Below are 24,740 nucleotides of genomic sequence, written 5' to 3'. Positions count from 1 at the left end.
TCTAATTATGTGCTCCGCCGTTTCCAGGTCGCCTGTGCCACAGGCTCATGGAACTTCCCTACCTAGCCCGTACTGCTCAGGTAACCGGTGAAGTTACCATGTCCTGTAATCAGTTGCACCGCTTTTCGGTTTAAAACAGTCTCTCTCTCCCTACCATTCTGCACATTTCATACGTCCATCTTCCTTTGTCACTTGTATCCCATCTCTTTGCCATTTTTCCCTTATGTTCTCTCTTATCCTTCTTCTTTCTTCCTTCTTATCATACAGTCCCTCGCTTGTCCATCCTATTTCCTCATCATTTGCTGCCCTTTCACATTCGCTTGCGCCCTGGCGTTCCCTTCATTCCCGGTGTCATGCCCTTTTCTCCACTCGACCCATGTTCTTTTACCTCTGGTTTGTCGATCCTCAGCTTTTTAAGTATCGACACTGCTCGCTTATTTTTTGGTCGGGCTTTTTGTATTGTTTTCACTGCGACTTCCGAATCACTGACTACTCTTAGAAGTTCTGGTCACTCCTCTCATTCTATCTCTCATATCGCTATCATTTCAACTTCATTTATATCCTTCATCCCTTCCACTCTCTCTCCTCCCTGTTTCATTCATTCCTTTCTTTGTATGCCCAGCCTACGCTCATTCTCCCGTCATCTGTCCTACTAGCATCCACATTTACCTCGGTCATGTTTCACAATTCTCCAGTACTCTCCGGCGTTCCATGGTGATACCCTTTCTTTCTCTGTCACTCTTGCTCCATTTTCTCCCTTCCATTCTCCATCCATTCCTATATCTTACCGCCGCCTCTATGTTGAGTGGGGCTACCCCGCCAGTTCTGCTAGTGCAGCATTGGCAGTCGTTTTGTATGCCCCACTTATCACCAGCAGAAAAGGTCTCTGCGCGGCTAGTATCTGTCGTGTATCCTGCTATCATTCACTCTGGCACCCCACACCTGCACCCCATATAGTAGTGCAGGTTTTGCCACTCTTTCATAGATGATCCTAACACACTCTCTCTTACATTCAGATCCCTTCCAGTCCCATTCTTTCATTCTCCCGCCATATTGGCCATCTTCCTACGTACCTCTTTCATGTGGTCGATGAAGAGAAATCCTCTATCGACCACAATTCCGAGGTACTTGATGCTATCCTTCCCATCGATCGATTACTTTCCCATGCATCTGACCACAGGTGGTCTTCCACACTTCCGATGCTGATTCAAACATACATTCTGTCTTTTTGTGGTTATAAGGTAACCCATGCCTCATCTCTTCCCAGTCCATTAATGCCTTCCATCCGTTGCCCACTTCTTCTCTATACTCTTCGCAGATGGTCCTCCCACAATCAGTTCTGATCATCTGCGTAGGCCTGAGCCCACACAATTGTCAGCCCTGGACACGCTGTTCATGGGAACTCCCTCGTTCACTCTTTCATTCTCTCGCTCATTCATTCTCTCGCATACGTTCGAACCATCTTTCCATTATGATGAGCCAATAGCGTAGGGCCAGGCTTGATCCCTGTGGGCAATCCTCTGTCCCACGGTCTCTGCCTCCCCCATCATCTTCCCTGTTCCCTATGAAAACTCATACAAAGCTACTCCCACATTTCCTGGTACACCATTCCTTTCATATTACTTTCGATTGCTGGGGACCAAGCCGAGTTGAAGCATTGGATAAATCCAGTGCGACAACCAAGCTGTGCCACCCCTTCCCTTTTGTTCTTCCTGTTTGCTCCACCATCTTCTCTACTGCCATTGCCGTGTCTCTTCCCGCCCGAAAACCATATTGGTTTTGGGAGAAGTGATCCCCTTTCTCACACCAAGACTGTAATTACCGTTCAGGAGCCTTTCGAGGATTCTGCGAGGGCGGTAGTAGGCTAATCGGTCTCGGGTACCCGTCCTTTTTCGGTATCCATACAATCTTGGTCTTCTTCCATACCTCCGGGAAGTATCCTTCGCAGGCATTGGTTGAAGATCTGGTCACTATTTGTCCCACTAGGGTTTTTACTGCTCGCTTCAGGGCCTCATTAGGAACCCGTCGCAACCAGTTGCCTTACCGGATTACAGGCCCTTCGGAGACCACCATGATTCTTCCAGCATGAAACTGCGGCTCGGCTTCGCCCAGAGAGCTTCCTGGTCTCCTCCTCACCCTCCGCCTTGCCTCGGGTACAAGACCGCTCGTTCGTCCCTGGGGAAGTAGTGTTCGAGGAGATATCTATTCGTGGGTAGGGACAGTGGGAATCTCGTTAATCCATTCATGCGCGTCACTAATTAGATGACGAGGCATTTGGCTACCTTAAGAGAGTCATAGTTACTCCGCCGTTTACCCGCGCTTGCTTGAATTTCTTCACGTTGACATTCAGAGCATGGGCAGAAATCACATTGCGTCATCACCCGCTGGGGCCATCGCAATGCTTTGTTTTAATTAGACAGTCGGATTCCCCCGGTCCGTGCCAGTTCTGAGCTGATCGTTGAATGGCGGCCGAAGAGGACACCCGGGTCTCCCTTGCGGGCGACACCGGGGCCTCGCAGCAAGACGGTTCCGCGGGAGGCCAAGGCACGGGACCGAACTCGGATCCGTAATCAACGCCGTGAAGCGATGACACTTCACCTCGCACAGGCCCGGCACGTCAGCCGCGACCCGCTTCCTCGCCAAGCCCGACACGCCCCGATCCTCAGAGCCAATCTTATCCCGAAGTTACGGATCCAATTTGCCGACTTCCCTTACCTACATTATTCTATCGACTAGAGGCTCTTCACCTTGGAGACCTGCTGCGGATATGGGTACGAACCGGCGCGACGCCTCCACGTGGCCCTCTCCCGGATTTTCAAGGTCCGAGGGGAAGATCCGGACACCGCTGCAACTGCGGTGCTCTTCGCGTTCCAAACCATATCTCCCTGCTAGAGGATTCCATGGAACTCGAACGCTTATGCAGAAAAGAAAAACTCTTCCCGGATCTCCCGACGGCGTCTCCGGGTCCTTTTGGGTTGCCCCGACGAACTCTCTTGCGAGGGCCGACTTTTTGACGGTTCCGCTGCCGGGTTCCGGAATAGGAACCGGATTCCCTTTCGCCGAGGGACGTGTGAACATTTATTTTATAATAAATTTTATTATATAAACTTACACCACATCAACATCGGCTTTCGCCTAGGGCTTAGGATCGACTGACTCGTGTGCAACGGCTGTTCACACGAAACCCTTCTCCACGTCAGTCCTCCAGGACCTCGCTGGAGTATTTGCTACTACCACCAAGATCTGCACCGACGGCGGCTCCAGACGGCCTCACGGCCAGCCCTTCTACGCTCACCGCCGCGACCCTCCTACTCGTCAGGGCTTCATGGTCGCCTTCAATCGGGAAGATATCGGGCAGAGTACCGCACATGCCTCTGACGGTCGAGTATAAGCACGACGCTTCAGCGCCATCCATTTTCAGGGCTAGTAACTTCGGCAGGTGAGTTGTTACACACTCCTTGGCGGATTCCGACTTCCATGGCCACCGTCCTGCTGTCTTAAGTTACCAACGCCTTTCATGGTATCCCATAAGCGTCGATTTAGGCGCTTTAACTCGACGTTTGGTTCATCCCACAGCGCCAGTTCTGCTTACCAAAAATGGCCCACTTGGCACTCTGATTCGAGTCTCGCGGCTTCATAAGAGTTCGAGCAAGCGGAGATCTCACCCATTTAAAGTTTGAGAATAGGTTGAGATCGTTTCGATCCCAATACCTCTAATCATTCGCTTTACCGGATGAAACTCGTACGCGACGAGCGCCAGCTATCCTGAGGGAAACTTCGGAGGGAACCAGCTACTAGATGGTTCGATTAGTCTTTCGCCCCTATACCCAGTTCCGACGATCGATTTGCACGTCAGAATCGCTACGGACCTCCATCAGGGTTTTCCCTGACTTCGTCCTGACCAGGCATAGTTCACCATCTTTCGGGTCCCAGCGTGTACGCTCTTGGTGCGCCTCTTCTCGCAATGAGAACGAGACGCCCCGGGAATGCGGAGCGGCCACTTTGAGGGCGAACCGCTCATCTTCCCTCGGTCTACGCAAGGTAGACCTTTACTTTCATTGCGCCTTTAGGTTTAGTTATGTCCCAATGACTCGCGCACATGCTAGACTCCTTGGTCCGTGTTTCAAGACGGGTCCTGAAAGTACCCAAAGCTATAGCGTTGCAGATCGGCGTTTCAACGAGGTCTGTTCGAGAACATCGTAGCCAACAGTCGCCCGGGGACAGGATCGGCGCTAGGTCCGATCGCCGTCAAACACCGGACGCGCTTGCCACGAGCCGAACGCTAATTATAAAGTAGCGGCCCCGCGCCATCGTTATACCGTCGAGCGAGTCGGCCGGGATACCGAGGGTCCACGCGAAAAATTCACGTGGGCTCCACCCCGGACCTTAGACCGACACCCAACGGATCGCAACGTCCTACAAGAGGAAAAGTGCACGCGTTCGATATCGGTTCGAAAAACGAGCTGAGCGAACGACGCGAACGCCGTCCGTCACGAAACCCGTCAAACGCCGACGATCGAAACGCGATGAATTTCCTCCTTCGACCTTTCGGGTTTCTCAGGTTTACCCCTGAACGGTTTCACGTACTCTTGAACTCTCTCTTCAAAGTGCTTTTCAACTTTCCCTCACGGTACTTGTTCGCTATCGGTCTCGTGGTCATATTTAGCCTTAGATGGAGTTTACCACCCACTTAGGGCTGCACTCTCAAGCAACCCGACTCTGAGGAGAGATCCTCCCGAAATTGACGGCGGTCGCTACGGGCCTGGCACCCTCTATGGGCTGTGGCCCCGTTCAAGAAGGACTTGGACGCGCCGTACGACTCCGGGATAAACGGATCCTCCCTAACACCACATTTCCCGGCGGTTAACCCGCGGGATTCGGTGCTGGGCTTATCCCTGTTCGCTCGCAGCTACTGAGGGAATCCTAGTTAGTTTCTTTTCCTCCGCTTAGTAATATGCTTAAATTCAGCGGGTAGTCTCACCTGCTCTGAGGTCGATAAAATAATTTTTCAGTTTATTCAACAGCAACGAGTCGACGTACGTAGTCTCGTCCGTCGTTATTTCGAGAGAGAACTACCGAAACGGACAAAAAAGTTCTCGACGTCCTGTAATAATGTGTGTGCGTGTGTACGTACGCTGCTCGACACGATCAGACGTCGTCTTCGATTCATCAAAGATTCTCGGACACGACGATCGTGCGTAACGAGAGCATACACACACACACTACAAGCGTGAACCTGTATATTGCCGTGGCAGCCGCTTTCCCAACAACGGAGACTCGATACGATTTCGTTGTGTACAAACTACGTAACGTTTCTCTCATCTTGCGATGAGAAAAAACGATTCGTCGCTTTCGCACTTTAAGATGCCGCGTCTTTGTCGTCGTCGGCGTCGTCGTCGTCGTCAACGTGTATTTATTTTTGTTACCAAGTGTCATCGCCGCGAAGGCGATAAAATACTTAGATAACGATTATAATAACGAGACGACTCGATAGACGACAAACAACAACAACAACAACACGTCAATCATCCAACACGCTCCGACGTTTTTACAAAATATCAATTTTGAAAAACCGAGCAGTCTTTGAAATTGATACGACCCTCAGCCAGGAGTGGTCCAGGAACAGTATCCGAGGACCGCAATGTGCGTTCGAAATGTCGATGTTCATGTGTCCTGCAGTTCACAAGTTGACGCGCAATTAGCTGCGTTCTTCATCGACCCACGAGCCAAGTGATTCACCGTTCAGGGTAATCTTTTATTTAGACGTACTCAAAAAAAATAATTTCAAGAGTTCGACGTCTCGATTCGGCAAGCGTTGAGATTATACCAATGCAACAACGTACATAAATATATATATACTTGTTAAAAAAAATAAAAAAAGAGAAGCGCTCGACGATTTCGTATTCGTACGGCACCACATATTCAGACGAGGCATCGTGTACCGAAATCGCGCACGACTCAATTTTTATATTCGTCGTGTAGAGGACGCGCGTAGTATTTCATTTACCATGCGTTCTAACTGACACGGCCGGGCGAATATCTTTCACAACCATCGGAAATCTCGTTGTGTAATCCGGTAACGTAAAAATTCGTACGAAACGAAACTTTCACGTTTCGACCGCGATTAAACATAATTTCCTACGGAGCGGTTTTTTAACAGTCACACACTCCTAGGTACCCGGCGAAGGCGGCGTCGTCGGCATCATCGTCATCGACGGCGAAATGTATCGTCGTATATCGCGCGTTCGCGTTCGACAAAAGAGCGTACGCTTCACAACACGATCGACGAACAACATTAGCGCCATAATCGACGACAACGACGCGGCAACACAACAATACGCACAACGTCATATATTATAATTTTCGGTAAAGAAAATTACACGCCTAATTGAAAAACCTCTAAGACGAATTTGTATAGTTCGAGAAGAGGACTACTACTAATCGAAAGGATGATGACGACAGACAACAACGTCGTCGTCGTCGTCAATTTCACCGTCATTCGAAAACGTAGTCCACCGTCGCTCATTTTCTTTTCTATCGAAACGAAAACATAAAGCGACAAATTAGTTCGAATATCGTAGAAGGAAAAAGGAGAGATTTAACTCTTTTCTCGCTTCGCGATATATATATTTGATCAGACATGTCGTATATAGACAATATCACTGTAATGATCCTTCCGCAGGTTCACCTACGGAAACCTTGTTACGACTTTTACTTCCTCTAAATGATCAAGTTTGGTCATCTTTCCGAAACATCGAAGACGCCGAAACGCCATCGCGCTCAGTCCGAAGACCTCACTAAATCATTCAATCGGTAGTAGCGACGGGCGGTGTGTACAAAGGGCAGGGACGTAATCAACGCGAGCTTATGACTCGCGCTTACTGGGAATTCCTCGTTCATGGGGAACAATTGCAAGCCCCAATCCCTAGCACGAAGGAGGTTCAACGGGTTACCCGGGCCGCTCGGCCAGGGAGGACACGCTGATTCCTTCAGTGTAGCGCGCGTGCGGCCCAGAACATCTAAGGGCATCACAGACCTGTTATTGCTCAATCTCGTGCGGCTAGACGCCGCCTGTCCCTCTAAGAAGAATTGTTTATACGCCGACAGTAAAAACCGCGCACGATAAAGGCCGAAGCCCCATCGGCGGGCCTTTAGGATGTCGGAAAACGCCTAGTTAGTAGGCCAGAGTCTCGTTCGTTATCGGAATTAACCAGACAAATCGCTCCACCAACTAAGAACGGCCATGCACCACCACCCACCGAATCAAGAAAGAGCTCTCAATCTGTCAATCCTTCCGGTGTCCGGGCCTGGTGAGGTTTCCCGTGTTGAGTCAAATTAAGCCGCAGGCTCCACTCCTGGTGGTGCCCTTCCGTCAATTCCTTTAAGTTTCAGCTTTGCAACCATACTTCCCCCGGAACCCAAAAGCTTTGGTTTCCCGGAAGCTGCCCGCCGAGTCATCGGAGGAACGTCGGCGGATCGCTAGCTGGCATCGTTTATGGTTAGAACTAGGGCGGTATCTGATCGCCTTCGAACCTCTAACTTTCGTTCTTGATCAATGAAAGCGTTTTTGGCAAATGCTTTCGCTTCTGTCCGTCTTGCGACGATCCAAGAATTTCACCTCTAACGTCGCAATACGAATGCCCCCATCCGTTCCTATTAATCATTACCTCGGGGTTCCGAAAACCAACAAAATAGAACCGAGGTCCTATTCCATTATTCCATGCACACAGTATTCAGGCGAAGTTTTAGCCTGCTTTAAGCACTCTAATTTGTTCAAAGTAAACGTGCCGGCCCACCTCGACACTCAATGAAGAGCACCGCGGCGGGATTGAGTTGGGCCGCCCTTGCGAGCTAAGCCCACCGGCAGGACGTCCCGCGGCACACCAGTTAACACCGCGGACGATGAACCGAAGGCGCGGGACACAGATTCGACTACGAGCTTTTTAACCGCAACAACTTTAATATACGCTATTGGAGCTGGAATTACCGCGGCTGCTGGCACCAGACTTGCCCTCCAATTGATCCTCGTTAAAGGGTTTAGAGTGTACTCATTCCGATTACGGGGCCTCGGATGAGTCCCGTATCGTTATTTTTCGTCACTACCTCCCCGTGCCGGGAGTGGGTAATTTGCGCGCCTGCTGCCTTCCTTGGATGTGGTAGCCGTTTCTCAGGCTCCCTCTCCGGAATCGAACCCTGATTCCCCGTTACCCGTTACAACCATGGTAGGCGCAGAACCTACCATCGACAGTTGATAAGGCAGACATTTGAAAGATGCGTCGCCGGTGCGAGACCGTGCGATCAGCATAAAGTTATTCAGAGTCACCAAGGTGTACGATGACGAGCGAACCCGCCACCGATTGGTTTTGATCTAATAAAAGCGCTCCTTCCGTCTCCGGTCGGAACTCTGTTTGCATGTATTAGCTCTAGAATTACCACAGTTATCCAAGTAAATGTGGGTACGATCTAAGGAACCATAACTGATTTAATGAGCCTTTCGCGGTTTCACCTTAATTTGGCTTGTACTGAGACATGCATGGCTTAATCTTTGAGACAAGCATATGACTACTGGCAGGATCAACCAGGGAGCTGACGTTCTATCGTAGAACTAGTTCAGTCTCCATAATATTAAAATAATAATAAATACGGAAACAGATCTATATTCTCTTTTCGTGCGTGTTGTGTGTGTGCGTTATACGAAATATAAATTTTCGAAACGCCACGCTCAACGAAAAAGTTGTTATATATCTCTATGTGTCTCTGCATTATTTCATTCAAATAAAACCGGACCGACAACAAATCGAACTATAACATTGCTCAAGAAGAAATATTACAACACACGCTCGTCGTACTCGACCTGATGATAATGTTACACAAACCACCGGCGTACACGTACGTATGGTAATTTTTCGAAATACAATATATAATAGACGATATATACGTCGACCGGCACAAAACTTCGAACATTCTCTCGACCCTTCGCTAGATTGAAAGCGACTCGGTGTTCTCGAAAGATTCGTTCCGAAATTATATTTATTCTCGCTCGGACAGAGGAGAGCTGTCGCATATTTTGTGTAATAACAAAATTTTTGTTATTTTTTGGTTGATCGCATAGGGACCGCTTACGTAGAAACGCTCGCTAAATCCGCGATCTCGCAGTGTCTGACGGTTTCGGTTGGGTAGAAGCAGAAGATATACTACTACGAACTATCCACACCACCGTGGGCGAAGCCCGCACTCGACACGATATCGAATTAATGTTATTATTCAGCAGAAAAAACGAATATCGTGTGATTTGGTTATCGGTGACCACGGTACCGACAGCGCTCGAGCAAGCGTCTGCCGATACTATAGAGGAAGCGTTTTCGATCCGTTTCGAAACGTACCTATCCCCCTATAGCGGCGTTTCGAGCACATCGCCCGTTTTCCGTTAACGCTGACGGGACCCTACGCGACTTTCGGTTTTTTCCACTTTTCGTATAGTCCTAGTCAATATAATTTATATCCGTCGATATGATATTGTATCAGACATGAATACGCATATCGATCGATATATTAAAATATTATAGGATAACGTTCTGACAACAGGACGTCTCGATTACAATGTTTATCGGAAAGTGTAGTGAAAATTTGTGTAAGGCCTATACCGCTTTCTCGCCATTACAACATATGAGTTGAGACGGTGAGACGATACTTGAATTAATGGGAGCAAACAGAATTTCGGAAGCGTGATAAAAAATTTTCAAAGAGAAATTTTGGCGAAAATTTCACTATACTTTCCGATATTTTCACCACACTTTCCGTTATTTTCACCACACTTTCCGTTCATGATTATTTTCGCCAAAATTTCCGTCTGAAATTTTTTCTTCACGCTTCCGAAATTCTGCTCGCTCCCAGAAGGCAGAGGTAAACTTTCATTACACTTTCCGTTATATTTATGTTTTCACTACACTTTCCGTTATTTTTATATTTTCACTACACTTTCCGTTCGGGTTATTTCGCCAAAATTTCCATTTCAAATTTTTATTTCACGCTTCCGATATTCTGCTTGTTCGCGGAAGGCAGAGGTAAACTTTCATTACACTTTCCGTTATATTTATGTTTTCACTACACTTTCCGATACTTTTATATTTTCACCACACTTTCCGTTCACGATTATTTTCGCCAAAGTTTCCATCTGAAATTTTTTCTTCACGCTTCCGAAATTCTGCTCGCACCCAGAAGGCAGAGGTAAACTTTCATTACACTTTCCGTTATATTTATGTTTTCACTACACTTTCCGATACTTTTATATTTTCACCACACTTTCCGATACTTTTATATTTTCACCACACTTTCCGTTCATGATTTATTTTCGCCAAAATTTCCATCTGAAATGTTTTCTTCACGCTTCCGAAATTCTGCTGCTCCCAGAAGGCAGAGGTAAACTTTCATTACACTTTCCGTTATATTTATGTTTTCACTACACTTTCCGATACTTTTATATTTTCACCACACTTTCCGTTCACGATTATTTTCGCCAAAGTTTCCATCTGAAATATTTTCTTCACGCTTCCGAAATTCTGCTCGCTCCCAGAAGGCAGAGGTAAACTTTCATTACACTTTCCGTTATATTTATGTTTCACTACACTTTCCGATACTTTTATATTTTCACCACACTTTCCGTTCACGATTATTTTCGCCAAAGTTTCCATCTGAAATATTTTCTTCACGCTTCCGAAATTCTGCTCGCTCCCAGAAGGCAGAGGTAAACTTTCATTACACTTTCCGTTATATTTATGTTTTCACTACACTTTCCGTTATCTTTTATATTTTCACTACACTTTCCGTTCGGGTTATTTCGCCAAAATTTCCAATTCAAATTTTTATTTCACGCTTCCGATATTCTGCTTGCTCGCGGAAGGCAGAAGTAAACGTTCACTACACTTTCCGGTATATTTATGTTTTCACTACACTTTCCGCTACTTTTAAATTTTCACTACACTTTCCGTTTTCTTTTATATTTTCACTACACTTTCCGTTCGGGTTATTTCGCCAAAATTTCCATTTCAAATTTTTATTTCACGCTTCCGATATTCTGCTTGTTCGCGGAAGGCAGAGGTAAACGTTCACTACACTTTCCGTTATCTTTTATATTTTCACTACACTTTCCGTTATCTTTTATATTTTCACTACACTTTCCGTTCGGGTTATTTCGCCAAAATTTCCAATTCAAATTTTTATTTCACGCTTCCGATATTCTGCTTGCTACCGGAGGGCAGAGGTCGATTAAGTTTGACGATAGTCGTGTCACTAAGTGTTCTGGCGATGTTCTAAATTTACTGTAGTCTCTGGAGATACCCTACATTTTGTTTTATAAAAGAGAAGACATTAGTAGATCAAGATGTTCACATGATGTGGTGCTTGCTGCTGCTGCAGGTTTTTCCGGGTTTTCCTGCAGCTGAAAAAGCAAATGCGCCACTGGAATCATCAATGAAGTCGCCCCTCCGGAGCGTCAATTAAATTTTGTTGTTTCATAATTTCATGATTTGTATTACTTTCTTGACCTGAGACTTACTTCAAAAATATAAAAAATACACACGAATTCATTTCATAAGCTTTTGTGGTTCTGAAAAGAACCTTTTTTTTATGGAAACGGTAAGGACAATACAGGGGGAGGCATTAAATTCAACCGCCAAATCCGTACAAGGTTCGACCTTGCCTTTTCAGGGCGTATACAACATCCATGGCTGTGACGGTTTTGCGTTTCGCATGTTCGGTATATGTTACGGCATCTCTGATAACATTTTCGAGAAATACTTTGAGTACTCCACGAGTTTCTTCGTATATCAAACCCGAAATACGTTTAACACCACCTCGACGGGCTAATCTTCTAATGGCAGGTTTCGTTATTCCTTGGATATTATCACGCAATACTTTACGATGACGTTTCGCTCCTCCTTTTCCTAAACCTTTACCTCCCTTGCCACGACCAGTCATTTCGAATGTTAAGAATAAATTATATACTGCACGATACGAATGAAATACTGTTAGTGATACTAACGACAGACTTCGACTAAAGTTCTACACCGAACTCGGTCGGGTTTTGTTAAATTTCATGACTCCGCCCACAACTGGAAATCGGACCAATGGCGTCTCGTCTAGATGGTATATAATAGTTGGCGTGTATAAGCCGACTCAGTTCATATGTTGTCCGTCTATCGTTCGGTATACATTTCGTTCGTTACAATTCGCAATAGGTTTTGAAAATGGCTCGTACCAAGCAGACCGCTCGTAAATCGACTGGAGGTAAAGCTCCGAGAAAACAATTAGCTACTAAAGCAGCTCGCAAAAGTGCACGGCTACGGGAGGTGTTAAAAAACCTCATCGTTACAGACCCGGTACTGTTGCTCTCCGAGAAATTCGACGTTATCAGAAGAGTACTGAATTGTTGATTAGGAAATTACCCTTTCAACGTTTAGTTCGAGAAATCGCTCAAGATTTCAAAACCGATTTACGATTCCAAAGTTCAGCCGTCATGGCTTTGCAAGAAGCTAGCGAGGCGTATTTGGTAGGACTCTTCGAAGATACGAATTTGTGCGCCATTCACGCCAAGCGCGTTACCATTATGCCCAAAGACATTCAGTTAGCAAGGAGAATACGCGGAGAACGAGCTTAATTTCATATATATATATCCCAATATATATTGAAAATATATACAAAAAAAAGGTTCTTTTCAGAACCACAAAATGCAATTGATGAAAGAATTCGTTTATCGATAGATATGAATGAATGAATGAATGAATGTATGATATTTTCAATAACTCGCATCACGTAAATATTAAATCACGGGTGTTTGCAGAACATGTTCAGTATGATCCAAATATGGATTATAATACTGAAATTTTTTACTTTCCGAAACGAATCTTTCGAAAAGATCATTTTTAGAAACGGCTGAGATAAATAACGAAAAACAAGCGATCACTGAATGAAAGATCGCTCATAACATCACCATCTTTTCGTAAATTTCCTCTGATTCATATTTTTGAATACCTGGCATAAATCTCGAGTGACTTTTTGTAATATACCCTATACCAAAAATGAATCGTTCTCGAGATATTCGATCGTTTATACAGAAAAAGTAGGTATTATTCGGTTCTCGAGCCATTTCCCTATAAAATTGAAAACAAGTCTCATAGAATACATAAGCTATTATTGATTCATCAAAATATTACATTCCGTCGTCTTGTAGGAGGAGTAACATTTCCAAAATGATGAACGAGGTATTATTGGAGTCGATGAGTAATTCTGAAGATATAAAAATCAGTGATTTCTCAAATGGAACACCCTTAGTTTGGAAATCTCGAAATGATTTTGACTCATTTTCCTGAAACGATCCCAATATCAGAAAATAAGTCAACTGTTCACAAGACATATTTCAATGAAATAGAAAGACAGAGCAATATTTTTTAATTTTTACTCTTTTACGAAATTATTCGATTCATATCAATTCGATAGTCGGCGGCGGCGGCGGAAGAAATATTATTTATCTATTTTTTTTCTGTTTATAGGGATAGGCTAGGTAGGTAGTTCTGACTATTTATTTATATATTTGTTGGACAGTTGAATTATATACGAATTCTTGTGTAAAAAAAATTGTGGCCCTGAAAAGGGCCATTTGTTTTCTTAGACTTCGTCGCCGGAGAGAGAAGTCAACTGATAGAAGAATTTACTTCTTCTTTTTTGGAGAGGCAGCTTTTTTGGCTTTCGGAGAAGATGCCGATGCAGGGGTCGCTTTCGCGGTTTTCGGTTTGGGTGCTTTCGGCTTTTTTGTTGGTCCTTTGTTAGTTTTCTTTGCTTTCGAAGGAGACTTGGTTTTACTAGCAGAAGTCGCGGACGAAACCTTAGAAGCGACGGTCTTTTTATCCTCGGCAGTTACCTTTTTAGGCTTGGCTGCGGCAGCCGCTTTCTTTTCGGAGAGGCTTTCTTACCTTTCGGTGATGCAGCAGCCTTCTTGCCGGTTTTAGCTTTTTCACCAGCTACGCGTTTAACGGGAGTTTTTTTGGCCTTCGCACCGGCCGTACCGGACGTTTTCTTTTCGGTAGCCGACGGTTTTGCCGAACCAGAAGATGCCGATGCCAATTTGAACGACCCCGATGCACCTTTTCCTTTAGTTTGTACTAATGATCCGGAAGCAACCGCAGATTTAAGATATTTCTTGATGAAAGGTGCCACTTTTTCTGCGTCAGCCTTATAATTCGCCGCAATATATTTTTTTATGGCTTGTAAAGAGGAACCACCCCGTTCCTTCAATCCTTTAATAGCGTTATTAACCATTTCCGACGTAGGTGGGTGAGAAGGTTTACTTCTTGGATTTTTAACTTTCTTTTCTTTCTTCGCAGTAGACTGTGCCTGCGGCGACGAAGATGAATTAGCCGAAGCCGAAGAATTCTGATTTTCTATGTCTGCCATAGTAAAAAAACAACTGACAATATATTCTCGGAAGATAGATGCTACACTCGTTAGGCGTCTAGAGAGAATGATGTAGTCCTCTGGTGTTCCGTTTGTTTAAATATTCTGGGTCGAAGCACAGGCGGACGGGAGACTGAACGCTCGACATTCTCGTTAGACACGATATTGACGGCTTCCATTCTGCTGTCGAAATGTTCGCATCAACTTCTTTACGAAATCAATGCCGGTTTCCTATTTAGACTTCGACTAGCACAATAACGTGGATAGATTCTACGTATTCCGAAAATATTTTCTGATAAGAAAAAGCTAATATTAAACCTCGACAACTCACAGTAAATTACAATGAAATATGAAGTATTGATGATTTTGACGTAACTCCAGACAATTCCTTTCCGAAAATACTCGTAATCGATGATCTGGAAGGAACCTTCGAATAAATATCATAGGCGCGACTGTCTATAGAAACATGATACATTAGCCGATAATACTCGATAAATACACGAGTGAATAGGGGCATCGAAGAGACCTCGTGTCTACCTTCATACACGACTATAACCAAGAACCGACGCTTCTAATAGCATCAACATTTTCAAAAATTATCCCTATAAAAGTGTTCGATGAAAACGGCATTCGAATAATAACGAACGTTATTAATGTTATATTCGATAAGATATAATCATCGTAATATACTTTCAATAAAAAGGTCGATACTACAACACGAACGAACGAACGAACGAACGACGATACTGTGAGCTCTATCTATAACATGAGTAGTAATACACACCCACCCCCACCCGAAATATATAAATCGTCAATGTTATAGTCGAAATCAGAAATGCTAATCATAAACGTTTTTAGACAACATATTAGCACGTAAATAAAAAAAAACACGTTAAAAAATAACATAAGTAATAGAGTACATGACTAGTATAACAGTAACGAACGTTAACTTTTTAGGTTGATAGGTAGGTAAGCACCATCTAAATATAGGTGGCAAAATTATTTATTATCATCGCGCGTTTCACGAAAGGAGGTAACAATGTACTGATAACAAGGCAACCCAACCGAGTGAGACCTAGCGCCCTAGCAAAAATAAATTATCATTCAGCGTCGAAACGATATTGTAAGAATTCTTTCATAAATATTTTGTGGTTCTGAAAAGAACCGTTTTTTTTAAGAATGTATATCGTAGACCGGAATAAGTAAATTATTTCGAACTGGTATATTTCGTAACTGCTTTGGTGCCTTCGCTGACGGCGTGCTTCGCCAATTCACCAGGAAGTAACAGACGTACTGCAGTCTGAATTTCTCTGCTCGTAATAGTCGATCGCTTGTTATAATGAGCAAGACGGAGGCTTCCGCTGCGATACGCTCAAATATATCATTTACGAAACTGTTCATGATGCTCATCGCTTTACTGGATATTCCGGTATCGGGATGGACTTGTTTCAATACTTTGTAGATATAAATTGCGTAACTTTCCTTCCTCCTCCTCTTCTTTTTCTTATCGGTCTTCGATATTTCTTTTGGGCCTTTCCGGCCTTCTTCGCAGCCTTTCCACTAGCTTTGGGTGGCATTCTGAAAATTTAATTTCGTCAATATCAAACAAACAAGTACTATCGTGCAGGTTTGCTTTCGACTCAATGTAAAAGACGCCACTCTGTCGTCACTATTTCAGATAGTAACTGGAACTCTAGTAGGCTCCGCCCACCGGAAAGTTGAGCGTTCGAGAACGCCCATTGGTCGGTAGGACGGTATTAATACAGGTCGATTCTATATAGAAATCATTGTATAGAAAGCTACTGTTAGAGCAACATCGAATAATTCTCAGTGAATTCTTTAAATTTATCCGATATATAATACTAATCTACGATTCGACATGTCTGGACGTGGAAAAGGAGGTAAAGTTAAGGGAAAGGCAAAGTCCCGTTCCAGTCGGGCTGGACTCCAATTCCCAGTAGGACGTATTCATCGACTCCTTCGTAAGGGAAATTATGCCGAACGAGTTGGTGCCGGCGCCCCGGTTTACTTAGCCGCAGTAATGGAATATTTGGCAGCTGAAGTCTTGGAATTGGCCGGTAATGCGGCTCGCGATAACAAAAAAACCCGTATCATTCCTAGACATTTACAGCTGGCCATTCGAAACGACGAAGAACTCAATAAATTGTTATCAGGAGTAACCATTGCTCAAGGTGGTGTTTTGCCCAATATTCAGGCGGTTTTGTTACCGAAAAAAACCGAAAAAAAGGCATAAGTACACATTTCCTGAGAGAGGAAAGCGACAAATAAAATATCGGCCCTTATCAGGGCCACAACGATTTTCTCTAATGAATTCGACAATTGCATATATTTTTTTTTATTTTCTTGTCATCGCTTTTCGATACAATTGTTGACGCAGCACGATATGCGATTGTTTCTTTCTTGCTTGCGCATATTTACGTATACATGTATACATGATTTATATTATTATTGTTCAACTTCTTATTTTCGTGCCGAAACAAGTGATTTCTATTTGCTGAAATCAAATATCAGAATGTCTGTACGTTTATTCGTGATGAAAATAAAATGTATGCAGTAATATCAGATTTAGGTATACAAATGAATAAACATAACAATATCCATAGAAATATTATACATTCTTGTTCGTGGAATTACAATATAGACAATCATGAGTAAATTGGAATGAATAAATGAAAACAAAAAAAAATTATACCTAATTAAATTATATAGCATAGATGAATGCATACATACATTTCAATATCTGCAGAAATGAATGACGAGTATATAAAAATAGGTTGTTATTATTATTCATAGTAATTTGTGAAATGGGATAGATGAATATTATAAGCATAAAACAATAATATTTGGACAGTGGTTCATTAACCTTCGATCAGTTTATGAATATTCATTTTTTCAATTTTTTCTTTACGTACAAATGGTATCGCGTTTTAAAGCGGCGTTTCAGAAAAGTTTCATATGTAATTTCTATTGGTGAATAATTGAATAGTTTGGGAGCTACCTAGCTAGCTAGCTAGATACCAGTAGCTTCCCTGTCCTATAGATTTAGAAACCGAGTGGTATATAATCTAATTGTACAGATCGTTCTTCTCTTTTCTTCTTCGTATACAGATGTAGTAAGGTTGAAATTAATAATTTCGTTAAGTATACAGGATAAAATGAAGCAATTATTCAGGTAATCAAAAGAATGACAGATAATGCTTAAAATTAGATGGGTATATCGTTCGAATTTAATTTGGTAATTCGTTAATTATTACTCACACCAAAGTAAAGTATATAAATCGAATTCGTTTTGAAAACAAATTGTGGTTCTGAAAAGAACCGTTTTTTTTTTTTAAATTTCTCGTCGGAATATGAATCTAACCGCCGAAACCATATAATGTACGCCCTTGACGTTTGAGAGCGTATACTACGTCCATGGCCGTGACGGTTTTTCTTTTGGCGTGTTCTGTATATGTTACCGCATCTCTGATAACATTTTCGAGAAATACTTTGAGTACTCCACGAGTTTCTTCGTATATCAATCCGGATATACGTTTTACACCTCCACGACGAGCTAATCTTCTGATGGCAGGCTTCGTAATTCCTTGAATATTATCTCGCAACACTTTGCGATGTCTTTTTGCTCCGCCTTTTCCTAATCCCTTTCCTCCTTTTCCTCTACCAGTCATTTTGTGTAATACAAACGGAAGATTATAGAGAAAAAAAGTACGAGCGAAATACGTTATTACTACTTCGAATGCTCGAGAACAACTGAAGGCCGTCGGCGCTGGAAATGTTACCAATGTCCAGATCTTTAACAAAAGCGATTAGAGTATATTAACCGCGAGAACGAATGATCATCGAGAGACGGCAGCGGGCAAGGTAGGCGGAGCCTGCGCGCGCTCGCCGCGAACGAATAAATACCGCGCGCCGCGGTCGGAACAGTCAGAGCTCGACTTCTGATAGTCAAGTCCGCTTCGCAGTCTGCGCTCGAGTTACTAAGAATTACAAAAATCTTAGAGGAGATTTTGCTGAATAATAAATTGACAATATAATTGTAAATGGAAACCTAAAAGACTGGACATTGGTTTTGTCTAACTTCGAATTAGAAAGATTGTACAAGGAGTCTTCGGCTACAGTTTCTACTGGCAGAGATTTGGGAAGTAAAAAAACCAAATTTACTTCCCAATCTGAATTCGTATACGACCACACTGTGGAACAGATTTTCTGGCCTTTATCAAGGCCGAGCTCCAACGACGACCCAGAAATCAGGAATCCAGGATATATTATAAAACAGGTCTTTCTCAAGGCCAGACTACTGCAAACGGAACTTTTCAGTTCTAATCCTGCCCTTCTCAGGGCTTACACAAAGAATTCGCATTTCTTCGTCTTCGGCACTACGCCGCACCGAGGGACCCACTAGCCGGCCTCCTTGGACGTATTTGGCCTACCCAGGCTTGAATACATCGGGAGGTACGCCTACCCAGTATATCTAAGGGACAGTCTACGTGGGCTGTCCCATTGCACTGATATCTGGGGGCTTTAAAGCGACCCTGCGCCTCCGGAGGCGGTCTCTTTCCTTCGGGCCTAGGGAGTTAGGTAGGTCAAATCGCGATAGTGTGTCGGCTAGGTGGTTAGGGATCGTAGGGAACCCTCTGGTCCGGCCTAGTGCCATCGTGGTGGCCAGCTGTACCCCCGCGGCGCCTGTTAGACAGCTAGAAAGTTTAGGGTATACTAATAATAAATTCGAGACTTTGTGGTGTAAACAAAAGAAGGTCTTGCCCCGGAAATCTGCGACGATGCAGGGGACGCGAGGCGTTCAGGACTGGGAGTTAATCTTCGAGGACGACGATACATACGGAAATAGATCCTCCGGTGGCCTAGCACCCGCCGGCTCTGGTCTGCCTGCGACGAGCGACCTAGGAGCAAGAGGTCTCTTGCAAACTCACGCCCAGCCGGGTACCTTTTTGGGACCGCTCCGGGAACCGTCTCGGCGACATGGCGCCCAACGTGGGGCCAAATGAGTCTCCCGAAGGAGGCATCAACACTAGAAGCTACTTCTTTTGACGAAGAAGCGAGATTTGGGATAGAGGAAAGGCAAACTAACCCTTTCAGTAGGCTTACGTCAAGCTTTGATGAAGGAGCTGATGCACCGGGTTTCGAAAGCCCTAGCAGCACCTTCAGGGATGCAGAAGGGGGGTCCTTCCATGTGATAAGTGAAGGAGAATCTCCTTCATCCCTTCCAACCACCTTGACTCTCCCAAGGATAACTACAGGACACGTTAGTCCTTCTCAAGAATGGCCCTCTCTGGCTTCGGGCCAAATAAAAACAAGCCAGTGGCGCCCACAGAAACAGGTTTCTTTCCAGCCCCAAGTGGAGACCACGAAAGAACCAGTAAAAAGGGAGAATCCTGTATCACAGGACGACCCAATAAATCGTTTGGCAGTAGCACTGTGTAATGCAATAGGCCAGGCTCAGAGGTCAAACAATAGCCGGTTTGAGCGATTTCGGCTACCCACTTTTTCAGGAAGTGAAAATGAGGACCCTAAGGTCTTCATATCAAAGTTAACTGTAGAACTAGAAAGGAGTGGAGTACCAGAAGAAGATTGGGTCCATATCCTGTTCGCCCAGTTAACAGGGGAGGCCACGAAATGGGCCTCGATCTACGCACAAACTCAGATATCGTGGCAAATGATGGTGTCACGCCTAACTCAAAAGTATGCCAGCCCAGAAATGCTGGCAAAGCTCACTTCCAAGTTTTATGGTGAGAACCAGGATCGCAATACGAAGGTCGACGTATTCATCATAAGGAAGCTTGGACTCGCAAAGAGGTTGTTTCCGTATATGCGAGAACGAGAAGTTCTGCCCATTATAACCAGCTGCTGTTGCCTGAACTGAGATGTTTCTTTAGGGGGAAAAGTTACTCAGATATAGAAACATTTATACAGGACGCGGCTGGTATCGAAGAAGACGTACGGCTGTCTAAATCAGTCCCTAGAAGCTTCAATACTCAAACCAGCCCAAACTCAACCAATTCCCAGGCTAACAATGCTCCGCGTAGCCAAGGGAATTGGAGTAATAATAGGGCAAGCAATTCAACAGAAGTGTATCGACCACCACATCGAGCAACCCAGCAACAGGGACCACCTTCGTCTAGGCCAAGCCCCAACGCTTCTCGTGGGAGCCACAATAATGTAGTAGAGACAGCTCCCACTCTCCAAAACGGAGAGGCGGAAAACTAGATGGGGCCGGAGTGGACAGCAGTGGAGAGCTAAAGGCCCCAATGAATTTCAACCACTGCAATAATATAAGCCCCTGCACGAAAGTAATTCCTTCAGATCTCGAGTGCTACATGTCACTCGCTGAAGAACGCCCCTTCTCGGAAGAAGCCTTCCGAGAATCCCCTGTGTAATAAATTCCTTGAACCTCTCAGCCTTAGTAGACACCGGAGCCTCTAGTAACTTCATTCAATCCGGCGTTCTAGCCAATATGGACCTGACCAGGCTCCCGAACCCGGCCACGGTATTTATGGGGTGCGAGAGCAATGTAAGTCAGAGTTTGGGCCAGATTACGCTACCAGTGGAGATTGAAGAAAGAAGGTTTGAAATTAAATTCACCGTATTGTCCAAACTACAGGAGAAGGTCATATTTGGCCTTCCTTTCCTCCGAAAAACCCAGGCCACGATTGATGTTGGCCGAGGGTCAATTTATTTTGGCCAAGCTCCGCGCTTATGTATATACTTTGAGGCTGATAATGCAAAACAGAGATCCCTGAGAACTATTAGTCCTGTACAATTGGAGGATTCCCAATTTTCCGGAGAAACAAAGGACAAGATATTGGCAGTAATAAATCAGTTCCCGATGTGTTCGAGGAAACGATCCGCCAACCTCAAACTAAGGCGGTAGTCCACAAAATCCGCGTTCGCGAAGAACGACCATTTAGGCAGTCCAGATACGGCAAAATGTCAGAGGCACGGAAGGCAATTGTCCACGAAGAAATTTCTAAGTTACTAGAAGCAGGGGTAATTGCCAGAAGTACCTCGCCGTACTGTTCCCGGTGGTTCTTGTTCCCAAGAAGGAGGGAAAGTTGCGGTTTTGTGTGGACTACCGGCAAATCAATAAATTGATTATTACCGAGGCCCCATACTTACCACCAATACAGGAGACTGTGCGTGAAATGGGCAAAGCATCCCTATTCACCACGTTAGATCTCCGAAATGGATTTTGGCAAGCTCCCCTGGACCGAGAGTCCCGAAAGTATACGGCTTTTGGAGGTCCAGACGGAGCAGTATACGAATTTAAAGTCCTGAGTTTTGGATTAAAAAATGGACCTGCAGTGTTCCAAAAGCTAATGTCAGAGGTTCTGGTAGGCTTTGTAGATAAATTCTGCAAAGTCTACCTCGACGATATAATCGTTTACTCGCACAGCCTAGAGGAACACTGCAACCATTTACAGTTAATCCTGGAGCGGCTTCGACTACATGGGCTGTGGCTTTCGCCATCAAAATGCAAATTCGGATCTACCACCCTAAACTATTTAGGTAGAGTCGTCTCCAAAGACGGTAACAAGCCCCAGGAACAACATATTTTGCACGTCCAAGAATTTCCTCCCCCATCGAATATCAAACAAGTGCGAGCTTTCCTAGGCACTGCCGGATGGCTTCGGGAATATATCCCGAAGTTTGCCGAAGTGGGCCGCACCTCTCAGACCTCATAGACAAAAAGAAAAAGTTCCAATGGAGTCAGGAAGCTCAAAGGAGCTTCCAGGCTATTAAAGATGCAGTGTCACAAACCCTGGAACTGGCACGACCTGACCCTGATCTCCCTTACGGCTTGCAAACAGACGCCAGCCACATCGGCATTGGTGCGGTGTTATTTCAACTGGAACCGCAGACCAAGGAACGAAAGATAATTGCATACGGCAGCGCAAAATTAAACGCGACTGAGCGCAAATATCATATAAATGAGATTGAATGCCTCGCCGTTGTATGGGGGATTAAAAAATATAGACACTACCTTCAAGACGGTCACTTCACGCTGTTTACGGACAACTCGGCCCTAACGTGGCTGGATCGTATGAAGGATGAGAAAGCCAAATTAACCCGTTGGTCTCTACTCCTCCAGGAGTACGACTTCACGATAGAACATATTCCGGGGAAGAGAAACCAACTCCCGGATTTTCTTTCACGAAACCCCACGGAAAATGAAACTAATGTCGATATAGACAATGACGTAGAGAGGATGTTTTTCCCTCATAAAAAGGCCGACGGCGATGAGGAAAATGAAGACGAGATGCTGTGCCAGTTGATGGATGAATTGAGCGAAATGCTCAACGTCTGCGACATGGTCTGTGTGACAACCGGCGATTTCGAGACATTGAACCAGTTGCGAACCTGGTTTGAAGAGATCGCTGAGTTGCAAAAAGCCAGTGACAGCGTTAGGCGGTTCCGGATCCGGATCGAGAGGGCCCGGACTAACCGGAACCGTCTGAATACGAACAACGTATTTTGCATGATTTTGTTATGGAGGATAATCTACTTTATTACATCGGACCAAACCAAGACGTGAAAAGGTTGCTAGTCCCGAGGCGCTGTTGGGACACGTTGATCAAACGATACCATGATGGCGCCGGACATCCGGGAATCGATGAGACTCAGAATCAAGTCAGCAGGCATTTTTATTGGTCTAATATGCGTAAACAAATCGCAGCGTACGTAAACACTTGCTTGACTTGCGCGACCACTAAGAGAAGTCCCCCGCAGGAGGCTGCCCCTTTGCGTCCCAACGAACCGGAACGACCGTGGCAGATGGTATCTATCGATGTTCTGGGACCCTACAGCCCTAGTGAAAAGGGAAACCGATACATTTTACTAGCCACCGATTGCTTTAGTAAGTGGGTGGAGTGCCGCACAGTAGAATCTGCTCAAGCAAATACAGCAATCGAGTTTGTGGCACAGGAAGTTGGTTATCGGTGGGGATTCCCAGAAATAATCATTAGCGATAGTGCTGCTATGTTCCTCGGACGGAACTGGGAAACGTTCTGCGAAAGAAATGAGATTCAGATCAGGAATAGTCCGGGCTATCATCAACAGGCCAATCCAGTCGAGCGGCGAGTTCAAGAGCTGAAAAAAATGCTGCGGGCTGCCCTAATCGGGAAGCCAGAGTCACAGTGGGAACGTCTCTTGCCAGAGGCGATTTTTAACTTGAGAACGAGAGTAAACGCCGCGACTGGTATGACACCGTGTCAGCTTTTACTGGGCTATGAATTGCCTCGGCCAGGCGACTGGGACACTCCTTTGCAAAAGAGGCGGAAACCTCGAAATGAGGATCGTGCCCAGCGCGTAGAGGCAGCCCAGGAAAAATCTAGAGCATATCGGGCGAAACGTTATCCGGATCGAGACAAAGTGCCGGCCTTGACACTTACCCCAGGCCAGTGGGTGCTATGCCGAAACCAGGATAAGAACACTAAAAAGAATTTTGGCCCAACCTGGACGACGCCTTGCCGCGTAGTGAGACAACTCGGTCCAAGTACGTACGTGGTAAATAAAGGGGGTGTAGATCGGGTCATCCACGTGGATGATCTGCGACCCGCACCTCCTCCGCGTGAAGGGCAAGATCATCTAGACCCACGCCATGCGGACTTATAGATAGAAATTAGAAATAAGGTAGTTAAGATCTCCTATGTAGACTCGAGCCGCACAACGGAGCCTGCAAGGGGACAGGCGAGGAAGTGTGCGAGCACTCAATGTAAATAGTTAAGTTTAGTTAAGAGGGGAAGATGTTGTGTATATTAGTATGTAAGGAAATTTTGTAACCAGAATTGTGTAATGTTGTTTATTTTGAAAAGATTTTTAATAAAGAACACTTCCCAGTCTCAGCTAGCTAGAAACTGTATGCGACTTCTTTAGGGGGGGGGTGTTACCAATGTCCAGATCTTTAACAAAAGCGATTAGAGTATATTAACCGCGAGAACGAATGATCATCGAGAGACGGCAGCGGGCAAGGTAGGCGGAGCCTGCGCGCGCTCGCCGCGAACGAATAAATACCGCGCGCCGCGGTCGGAACAGTCAGAGCTCGACTTCTGATAGTCAAGTCCGCTTCGCAGTCTGCGCTCGAGTTACTAAGAATTACAAAAATCTTAGAGGAGATTTTGCTGAATAATAAATTGACAATATAATTGTAAATGGAAACCTAAAAGACTGGACATTGGTTTTGTCTAACTTCGAATTAGAAAGATTGTACAAGGAGTCTTCGGCTACAGTTTCTACTGGCAGAGATTTGGGAAGTAAAA

The 24,740-nt window shown here is 44.9% G+C and overlaps 3 protein-coding genes, 2 non-coding genes and 2 pseudogenes across 5 annotated transcripts; 2 read left to right on the top strand and 5 right to left on the bottom strand.

Annotated features, from left to right (window-relative positions):
• Positions 1 to 2,181: 2,181 nt before the first annotated feature.
• On the bottom strand, positions 2,182 to 4,995 carry LOC141484463 (large subunit ribosomal RNA; annotated as a pseudogene).
• A 600-nt stretch (positions 4,996 to 5,595) lies between these two features.
• On the bottom strand, positions 5,596 to 5,750 carry LOC141484465 (5.8S ribosomal RNA). Its single transcript, XR_012466644.1, has one exon. It is a non-coding gene; the product is annotated as a 5.8S ribosomal RNA (ribosomal RNA).
• A 915-nt stretch (positions 5,751 to 6,665) lies between these two features.
• Positions 6,666 to 8,585, bottom strand: LOC141484467 (small subunit ribosomal RNA). The gene has a single exon (XR_012466646.1). It is a non-coding gene; the product is annotated as a small subunit ribosomal RNA (ribosomal RNA).
• Positions 8,586 to 11,664: 3,079 nt separating this feature from the next.
• Positions 11,665 to 11,976, bottom strand: LOC141484456 (histone H4). Its single transcript, XM_074179469.1, has one exon. It carries the CDS (start codon positions 11,974 to 11,976, stop codon positions 11,665 to 11,667), a length of 312 nt encoding a protein of 103 aa, XP_074035570.1.
• Positions 11,977 to 12,201: 225 nt separating this feature from the next.
• Positions 12,202 to 12,655, top strand: LOC141484454 (histone H3-like; annotated as a pseudogene).
• Positions 12,656 to 15,813: 3,158 nt separating this feature from the next.
• LOC141484458 (histone H2A) lies at positions 15,814 to 16,737 on the top strand. The gene has a single exon (XM_074179470.1). It carries the CDS (start codon positions 16,328 to 16,330, stop codon positions 16,700 to 16,702), a length of 375 nt encoding a protein of 124 aa, XP_074035571.1. The 5' UTR covers positions 15,814 to 16,327; the 3' UTR covers positions 16,703 to 16,737.
• Positions 16,738 to 17,588: 851 nt separating this feature from the next.
• Positions 17,589 to 20,320, bottom strand: LOC141484459 (histone H4). Its single transcript, XM_074179471.1, has one exon. It carries the CDS (start codon positions 18,135 to 18,137, stop codon positions 17,826 to 17,828), a length of 312 nt encoding a protein of 103 aa, XP_074035572.1. The 5' UTR covers positions 18,138 to 20,320; the 3' UTR covers positions 17,589 to 17,825.
• Between the last annotated feature and the right edge of the window lie 4,420 nt (positions 20,321 to 24,740).

Source organism: Leptinotarsa decemlineata, unplaced genomic scaffold, assembly GCF_025532065.1.
Source record: "Leptinotarsa decemlineata unplaced genomic scaffold, Ldec_3_MD MMD2_tig00005770_RagTag_RagTag, whole genome shotgun sequence".
NCBI classification, from domain to species: domain Eukaryota; kingdom Metazoa; phylum Arthropoda; class Insecta; order Coleoptera; family Chrysomelidae; genus Leptinotarsa; species Leptinotarsa decemlineata.
The sequence above is the reverse complement of the archived record's forward strand: the minus strand, read 5'-3'. Positions and strand labels throughout refer to the sequence as shown.